This window comes from Nelumbo nucifera, chromosome 5 (genome assembly GCF_055504915.1).
Source record: "Nelumbo nucifera cultivar China Antique chromosome 5, China Antique-T2T, whole genome shotgun sequence".
NCBI lineage: Eukaryota > Viridiplantae > Streptophyta > Magnoliopsida > Proteales > Nelumbonaceae > Nelumbo > Nelumbo nucifera.
Genome location: NC_142653.1, coordinates 51617851 through 51627500, shown reverse-complemented (window position 1 = coordinate 51627500; position 9650 = coordinate 51617851). Strand labels below are relative to the sequence as shown.

At 36.1% G+C, this 9650-nt stretch overlaps 1 protein-coding gene across 1 annotated transcript in view; it reads right to left on the bottom strand.

The window, feature by feature from the left end:
- The window catches only part of FAB1D (FORMS APLOID AND BINUCLEATE CELLS 1A), a 12216-nt gene extending 4267 nt beyond the window's left edge, over positions 1-7949 (bottom strand). The window contains exons 1-9 of the mRNA XM_010257945.3: positions 7755-7949; positions 6539-6790; positions 6383-6416; positions 5606-6265; positions 4353-4497; positions 3927-4271; positions 757-1722; positions 305-627; positions 88-214 (exon numbers count right to left, since the gene is read on the bottom strand). Coding sequence (XP_010256247.1) covers positions 88-214; positions 305-627; positions 757-1722; positions 3927-4271; positions 4353-4497; positions 5606-6265; positions 6383-6416; positions 6539-6773 — 2835 coding nt within the window. The 5' untranslated portion in view covers positions 6774-6790; positions 7755-7949. The remainder of the gene's footprint in view (positions 1-87; positions 215-304; positions 628-756; positions 1723-3926; positions 4272-4352; positions 4498-5605; positions 6266-6382; positions 6417-6538; positions 6791-7754) is intronic.
- Positions 7950-9650: the final 1701 nt, after the last annotated feature.

Below are 9650 nucleotides of genomic sequence, written 5' to 3'. Positions count from 1 at the left end.
TAGAAGAATCCATTAATCAAATGAATTCATAGAAGTAATAAATACATTATGAATCAATAAAGAATCTCTTGGTGGCCAATAGCATACATCTTTGGCTTCTCTTTCGAGCCACTCTTCTCCAACTGGATTGTTGAACTCCAAAACCTGTGGTGGCATGGATGCAGCATAAATATCTAATGGAGAGTATCTAAACATTGCAACTGTTGGCCCCAACCTACAAAATTTCAACACATATCATGGGTTAATTAGTCCCAAAGAGAAAAAGAAACAGACAAATAATATTAATAGGAGTATATACCCATACCCATAGAAGAAAAGGTTGTCCCTGTACAATGAATGTGTGTAACAGGAATTGGAGCGATCTGAAAAGCCAAGCTCCAGGAACTTTCCAAATGAAAGCCCACGGGATACTGTGGATAGCACCACTCTTCTTGTAGATTTGAGGATTCCATTCTCAGGCTTACATTTTAAACATCTAGTCCACATCCAAAGTTTTCCTTCAGCTTCACCAGGCAATTGCAACTTCATAGGAAGTTGTCTAACTCGTACTGTAAGCCTCCCATTATGGTGTGCATAATAGTAAACATGAGCTTCTGGTGGCTGCTCACATTTTGAGCACTGGTTCCTCTGCCATAAATACAGAATTTTCTCAGTCCCTCTTCAAGCATAGTCATATATCTGAATCTCAAAGAAGCAAAGATCGAGAGTCACACAATATAAATTTATAAAATGAAACTTGGATGAGCTTTGGAGAACCTGATTGAGTAAGTTGTCATGCAAAAACCGTCCAAGAGAAATGTCAGAATTCCTGTAGTAGTTGATACGGGAAAGATGGTTTTGCTCACAAATAGTTCCTCTCAAGACATTCTGACTGCACATTAGAAATACAATACTTTGGGCATCTAAGAAACTGCTGATACCATCATTATGTTGCATTTTGTCTTCATTATTAATATTAGCCTTGACAGGGTTCAAAGACACATCAGAGCAAGCTGGAAAAGACTCATCTTGCTCATCATGAAGTGACTTCACTTCCTCTGGACTACCCTTTATTTCCATCTCACTAAGGTCAAGTGATTCAGGACATGTAGTGACAGGAAAGACACCCGCATTCTTACCATCTAGTTCCTTTTCTTTGAATCCAAAGTATGTGGAGAGGGAATTGTAGGAAGTAGATGAGACAATAGGGATGCTCTCTGAAAGAACCTTTTTAAAAGAGGCTGACCATGATGACAGTAACTGCCCAGAAAGAATGCGTGGAGCAAATGGCTCATAAGGTGATTCTGATAAACACTCATTCATACTTTCAGGCATATTATGAGTATTCAATGAACTTTCAGCAATACCATTCTCAAAATAATGGACATTAGGATCAGTTCCAGAAGATGTATGATCAACATCTGAGATTGGACACATTCTGTCACCAACAGATTGTTCTTGGAACTCATCAGAAATAGGAATATCAGTAGTACAGGAAAGAGTTGCAGACCCAACAAAAGAATCATTTGAGTTAAGAAAAGCACCAGAAGAACCATCAAGTGGTAATTGTTGATCTGTCAGAAATCCATTTGTCACTCTACTACTATGAATAGCAGAGAACATTGCCCTTCGATCTACAAGGAAAGAAGTTTCTAAAATTGAATGGTATGCCACAAGAACTGCACATTGCACCACACTTTTAATTTTCTTCAATTCATCACTATGAGCTCCCTTCAGTAAAATCTGCAGCATAAAAATCACCCAGAATAATTATGCCACAAATCACCAAAAACTGGAAGAAGATGATAATGGAATAACCACTTCCACAACCTGAAATAAAAGTTCTTTTTTCGCATTAAACATGTTAACTGTGAACAAACTTCTTACGTGAATTCGTGAAATCATTCAGTGATGGATGCACAGGAATTCATAGAGAAAGTACAGAACTAAGACACATAAGCTGCAGACTGCAGAGGACAAAATTATAATAATTCTATAAAACCTAGTTAGGATGCATGGAATGCTACACCATGAATACTCAGGTGGAAATAAAACTTTCTTCAGATGCTTAACTCGTATTCTGTGAGAAAATTCTGGTTGCATTACCCCTGGATTAGAAGATTTCAGTGGTTCTTATCCTTTCCAACATTTCAATGAAGTTACTTTGAGAAAACAAATACTGGCATATATACATCAGGTAATTGCCATGCTCAAAAATCACAAAAGACAGGAAGTAGCTATTCAACATTACTATTTTAATTAACAAATCATATTGTAATAAAACATGTTAGTCCATATCATACAGTAAATAATATGAGCTAATTTCATGCTTGTAATTCATTTCATGCTTTGTCCCAAGTATTGGGATCAGGAGATCTGATTTGGCTGTTTCCATTTTCTTTCGATTTCTCCTTTCCTATTTTATTTTATTGGACACAACTGAGTGGGTAATACTTTATCTCCTCTTTTGACCCTAACTCTTTTTTTATTTTCAGAGATCAGGAGAAAGAGAAATATATACAAGACCTCTAAACTGAATCATGAGTTTCAATTTGAGATTTTTTTTCTTAATTTTTGAGGTTATAATTATAAAATAGACATTTTAAGACTAAAATATTCATTTTGTGTGTTTATATACTAATTTCTTTTTGTTATTTTCTTATTTGTTAGGGTTTAATCAACACAAACATTGCTAAATGCTGTATTGAACCCTCAAAGACTTCAAAACCTGAACCAATAACTAAGAAAGAACATAAAATGTTGTCCAATCAACACATTTTATTCTTTTTCTTTACTAATTTGTGTTTTTATATACTAATTTCTTCTTTTCCTATAACAAAAATAGGGGTTCAGCCCCTATATTTTTTGAATTTTCTTTTCTTTCTTCTTTTTCTTCTCATGAATATGTTGGAATGTGTTGATTTTCAATACTTTAACATGAAGTTTATACGTTTCTTATGAAAATTATGGATATTTATTAAGGAAATCTGATTATGGAACCTAGGGAGCTACCCTAGGATACATGTTTTTACTTAAAAAAAATCCATCGCTGCCCGCCTAGGCGACTAGGTGCCCCCTGTCGCTTAGCCTCGCCTTGACGCCTAGAAAACTATGATACATACATGAATGAAATGTAAGATTTTTTTATTTTTTGATTGGTGAATCAATGGCAAGAGTTAACAAATAAAAAGTGTATGTACACTCTTACTTTCTGGTAATTTTTGAGCTTTTTACAATGATTTGAGTTTCTTTTGTCACTGATGCACAGTTTAACACAGAGAATTGGTGCAGGATAAAAAATCTGCAGCAAAACCGTGTATGTTGTTATAGTTTCAAATGTCAATATCAATCATTTGTCAAAGAGAGATACATGTCTATTCATCAATGAGCATTGGAATTGCTTACATATTTTAAAAAATATACCACTAGTGTAAGGGCACTTACTATGTGTGTATGCAAGTAAATGGTAAAGATATGAGTTGAAACCATGTAATCAAATTTAACTTTTATAAATTACACAAAAACCAAGAATTGCTCCATTGCAACCTGGGTGACCAGGGTTCAAATCTTGGAAACAGCCTCTCTATATGTGCGTAAGGCTGCATACATCTGTCCCTCCCCAGACCCTGCATTGGTGGGACCCTCATGCACTGGTACATAGGTCTTATAAGAGAGTATCTGATATATGCTTATTTCTATGCAACACAAACTCTTTACAAAAAAAAAAGTATAAACTTTACACTGCTTATAAGAAAACACAAGTCAAATATATAAATGTGCCAAACAAATGATGGTGTTAGTACTTTATCAGCAACTGTCATAGTCTAATAACTCTTCAAACACTTAAATTAATCATTCAAGCATCCCAACATCAAAAAATCCTGTCCATTTCAAATCAAACGCATCTGGGAACATATGAAGCATTGGTGATATAAAACAGGACTAACCGTACAGCCTAGAGGTCTAGGACAGCCCTCAAGGAACATCAAAGTCTTGCTGGGTCTCTTTCCACCTTCACCAAAACTGCCATGTTCCTCAACAAACCTTTCAAAATGGAATGAATCACATTGTTTCATCTCTTGATTCATGAAATTGTCAACACAAGACATAATCTGTGAACCAGCACAACGAGCAATTCTCTCCAACCGATGGAGCTTCATATCAAAGACTAATGTTATTCCTTTTGCAAGAAGAGACTCTTGCACATCCCTGGAAACAGTTTTCTCCACAAAAACCACATTAGGGTGGCACATCTCTATCATCTCAATGATTGTTTTCAGATTATCCTTTTCCTGTTTACAACCATATAATCAGGTCCAAAAATTTTAAACTTCCCTCAAGACAATGACCCAGAGAACATTAACCCACATTACCTGATCCATTGAATCAAATGACGACAATCCACTTGAGCACTGGCCAAGTGTTCCCTGGAGCAGCAGCAATCTAGGGTTCCTGTGCTTGGTAGGCATGTGCTTGTGTGCAGCATTTTTCTTAAAAACTAAGCCTTTGATTACTTCGCTGTGAAATCAAAGTATTCACTCCAGGGTTAGAAGAAGGAAGATGCATCATTGTCTCCTTAGGTAAGAGATATTTAATGACATATAAAACATAGTATATCAAAAGGCTGTTAGGCTTATGCTTCACTCCTTGATGCTTGCCTCAAGGTGAGGCTCATCCATTGATGCTCATGTCCAAAGCTTAGAGCATATGCCTCACCCCTTTGGGTGCCTAAACATTGTGCACCCCATACATAGGCCAAAATAGTCTTTGTCAGTTGTCATTACAAGGTTAAGTAAAATGGACAACTTGTATCTATTTATTTTTGTAAATTTGTAATTTAAACCTATTCATTATGCCCAAAATATATAAGATATTTTTTTATTCTTTTTTCTGTTTTTTGCATTTAAGAGTGTCTCCAATAGGATTGAAGACATTTTAGTTAATGGAATGCAACTTCCCTGTAGCTCCTTTGCAATGTTTTTTGGTAGTTAAATCTGTTAATACTATTACCCTCTGATGTAAATTGGTGATTAAATATCACCAATTAATTATATACCTTACTCCTTTTCAGAAAAATAATAGTTAAAAAAAAATGAGGCCTTCTTTTCATCTGAACATTCTAGTAACTGAATTATTCATTTAAGTATCCTATATAATTTCACATATAAAGTACCTGGGTTGATCTGTAAAATAGAAGTTTTTTTTAGTGTAAGTTCAGTGTGGTTCATTGTATAGTCCTTGCTGTCTAGCCTGGGCACGCTAGAAGGGCCATTGTTTATATGACAGTTAATACAAATATCTCTGTTAATTATAAAAAATTAATAACATACATACTAAGTTGGTAATTTTCTGAATAATCATAATTTTCCTCACTTTAACTCATCAACATAATTAAAAGGCCTTTGTTAATCCAGATAGGATAATAACAGGACTAGAGAGAAGTGCCAAATATGGAATTTTCAATAAAAATTGAAGAACCCAACAAAATGACATGAAACCCATCTGCAAATACCAGGGCTCATGCCTTTATATTCTAAAACTATGAACATTGATTCACTCTCTCATCAGATAATGGGTATTTTACATCTTATGAATCATAGGTAGTAGGTACAATAACTTTATATACCTTTGGCTGCAAGAACCAGTTGCAATACATTTCACCTTGACATAACCTCCTGGATCCATTGCTTTTCCCTCAAAAGCATCAGGCTTCACAAGTAATGCAGCACTCCAAGATAAAGAAGTTACTATATCCACCCAGTTCTCACCAGCCTCCCCTGAAATAGAGATTCCCTCTAACCTGAGAAGTTGACTGACAAGGGCCCTGAATTTCCCATTCATCACCTCTAGCATTGCTTTCTTTCTTTCCTCTTCAAGCCTATAGCTGCCACTGCCTTCTTCATCAAAACTACTTAAGGAACTTGGTTTTCCCCACTTTGTGCCATCACCACATTCATCGTCATCACCATCACCATTGTCAACCACACTACCTTCAACATCATCCTCCAGATCTTGTGGTTCAGGGGGCACCCACAAATCAATATTTGTTTCAAAATCCAAAGACAAGAAGAGCTGTGATCTTTCCTTAGATTGGTCAGTACTCCCACTTCCATCCTTTGCTCCTTCATCAACACCAACTACTTTAATTGGGTCTTTACCATTTTCAGGAAAAGATGCACCAATTCCTTTTGCTGGAATTGACAAGCTCAAGTTGTCCACTTGCCCATTTATCCTAAAACTGAGATAGTCTTGACAGTTTCTTAAAGAAATTTCATCTCCTTCCTCCCTGTCAATAACAGAATAAAATAAATGAAAACAAAAATGAAGTAGTCAGTCTACCAGGAGATAACACTATCACCACAAATAAAACAGGCGCTGTCTAATTAAAAAAAAAATGATATACCTGCCATTCACATTTGTTTCAATTGAAAACTCACCTGAAAGGGTAGAATATGGTACAAAAGAAGAAAGAGTTAGCACTGCAATGGTCTCTGGAAGCATGAACTAGTTTTTAACTAAATCCATCAAAAGGAAAATAAGAATAGAAAGTAGAACATACTGCAGCTTGAGGCAAGGCTATCAGTGCTTGTCAGTGAAATTGTTGGACTGATCAATGGTGTTGCATATGAACTTAGATCACCATGCACAGAAGAATCTTGTTCATTCTTTTTGCTTTTACAGGACTGCTGGTTGTCTCTACCGTCCAATTTAAATGAATTTAGTTTCTTCTTAGATCCCTCCCCATTATCCGAATCTGTCAGCTCCTTATCACAGACATGGCACATTTTATACATGTGATCCCAAAGAATACCTGCAAGATCAGTACCCTGACTGAGTTCCAGGATGGATCCCTAATAATTGCTACCAATCAGAAATTGATGAACTCTTATTACCCTCTCTTCTCATTGTATAATCATCCGAGAATCATACAAAATTCAAAGCAGAACCATTCACTTTATTTCTGAATCGTATAACTTGAAAAAAAATAAATAAATTGATAAACATACGAACCAAAACATAATTAAACTCCATATTCCAAATAAATTAAGCCCCCCAAACAAAACAAAGAAAGAAAATATTCACCAACACCGGCAAACGATATAGTGTAATAGTGTAACAACCAGTGAAAATAGAAATAACAAAACTGAGACTGTAATTTCCCGAGAAAATACAAGGGGAAATTACAGAGATGATGAAACTAAAAGAACCACACACCTACACAACACGATGAAAACCATAAAAGAAAGAAAACTAACAAGACGAAAGAAGATAGTCCAAGTTTAATATGAATTAGGGAGAACACATTGCCCAAGTTTTTAAAATCCAATTGAAGTTCAAAATCAAAACAAGGAAAGAAAAAAACTAACTTCTAATCAAAACACGGGTTTTCCATGTCCAAATCCTAGGAAAAACAAACAAAAATGAGAAATCACTACGCAGATCATTGACCAACCGATGAAACTTACCCAAATATTGAATCTCCTTCACCAAGAAAATCAAAACCCGGAATCTCCCAACCAAAAAGACACCCACGAAAACAAAAATTCAAGTTCCCAGAAACAAAACTCACAGTAAATCCACCCACCATATACTAGAAAATCCGCAGACTTATTACGGTAATTTATCTTTCAAATCTGCTAAAACCTTCCATAAATCCCAATTTCCATATCAATAACCTTTGTCACAACCCCCGCCACACCAACAACACGATTTCATAGAATGTTACCATTTTCATCCCAAACTAGAACCAAATCAGTAATAACAGCACAACTTACCGTTCAAGCAGCCAAAACAAGAAACGCATCAAAGGGCTTCTGCATAAAAATCCCAAGCATCGTCGTCGGTACAATCTTTCCTTCAAAATTTAACTTCCGGTAGAGAATCGAAGCAAAGCAAAGAAGCAGCTATAAGCTGAAGTGTTAAGAGACAGACAGACGAGAGGAAGGGAAGACAGAACGTTGAAATTCAATACAGAAGGAGGAAGAAGGAAGAAAGAGAGGCAAGTGGGGCCCGCTCAAATTTAAACCGTCGTTACCAAAAAATGCGTATATACGATATCCATTTGTATTAATCTACGCGGTTTCAATACATTTATACGTATCGACGTACTCACATAACGCGGTTTACAGGCAACCGATGGAGCCCGGAATCTCTGTGTGACAGCTAGAGCTAGTACCCACCTAACGTGTATCGTGGGCGTGTACTTTCCCTTTTCGTTGGGTGTTTGGGACGTAGGAATATGACTAATGCGTCGCCGAAAAGTGAGGAAGAGTTCAAACAAATCATCCTCCGTTCAATCGGGAAGGGTTGGTTTATTTGGTTGTCGAATTTGGAAAGTAGAGAAAGGAATCTACCAGGTTTAAATGTTAAAATTCCTTTTTGGTCCATTCCTTTTAGAATCTCTTTCTCTTTGCGGTTGGGTCGGGTCATGGGTGGGACTACGATGGTGCGGGTGACATCATATAAGCTTGGTCCTTAACAAGATCTCAGTCGGTGCTTGGCATGCTGCTGGATGATCGATTTGATGATTTCCATGCTCGTTAAAAACAGATTCAAACTTTGGATGCCAAACGCTGCCTGAACTGCCCTAGATACGTTCTGTGACAATTTTGAAAAAAAAAATTAAAGGTTTTTGTACAGTGGCATCGTTGAATCCTAAGTCTGTGAGTTTCCAATGTACTTTGTTAAAATTCCAGTTTTAACCTTAGGATGTCTCATAATGGGTAAATAAAATATTATTCTTTCTAATATTTATTAGTGATAAATGGATGGCTATGGATTCATGTCTGCTTAAGTATAGTTCTTATCTCATATTCAATACTATACTTTCTATCTCTCTCATGAAAAAATGACTTAAACCGCCCATATGTTTTGTGATAGAAACTTAAAACTCCCCTTGTATTTTGACTTTTACAAAAAAACCTCCCTCCACCTTTCAAATAAGTAAGCAGACATGCATTTAACCTTATCATCATGTAGCGAATATATAGAAAGTATGACTACGCCATATTCAATTCTAACTTAGATATTGTTGTTCATTCAATGAAGTATACAATAAAACCCAATTAAATAAACTGTATCACCTTTTGGGAATAATCCAATAAATCTTCATCACAATAAACCGGGGTGGAACTAGGGAATTTTCATAAGGGGCCAGAACTTAAAGTGGATTAGGGGGAGGGGGAGAATAAATATGGATGGCCATAGGAGGGATCAACCCATTGGGGTGGGGAGTGGGGGAGAGGAAATTTTACATAAAACAATAAAACAATGGGGGATTTTTAGGTTATAAGGGGGCCATGGCTCCCCCCTTGGTTCCACCCCTAACAATAAAGTTTTTCATGGATAAAAAATGGAATCTAAAAAACTAGAGCATTACTCAGCTTCATCTCGTTAGCAAAGGCCATTCGGGAATTTGCCAAAGGCAATTTTCTCAAAGACATAAGTTAAACAATTTGCACATATTGTTTCCAATTATTAATATTATTAGTAAATGTGCCTAACCTGGTCCTAAGGCTTAAGCCCAAGGTCAAGCTTGACTTGTTCAACCTAAGCCCAACCCATATTGAAATTTGATGCATTCAGGTTAGGCTTGGATTTCGATCAATCATCCCCATGCTAAAATTTAGCATAAATGTATATGTATACATGTAGAAAAATATGTATATATA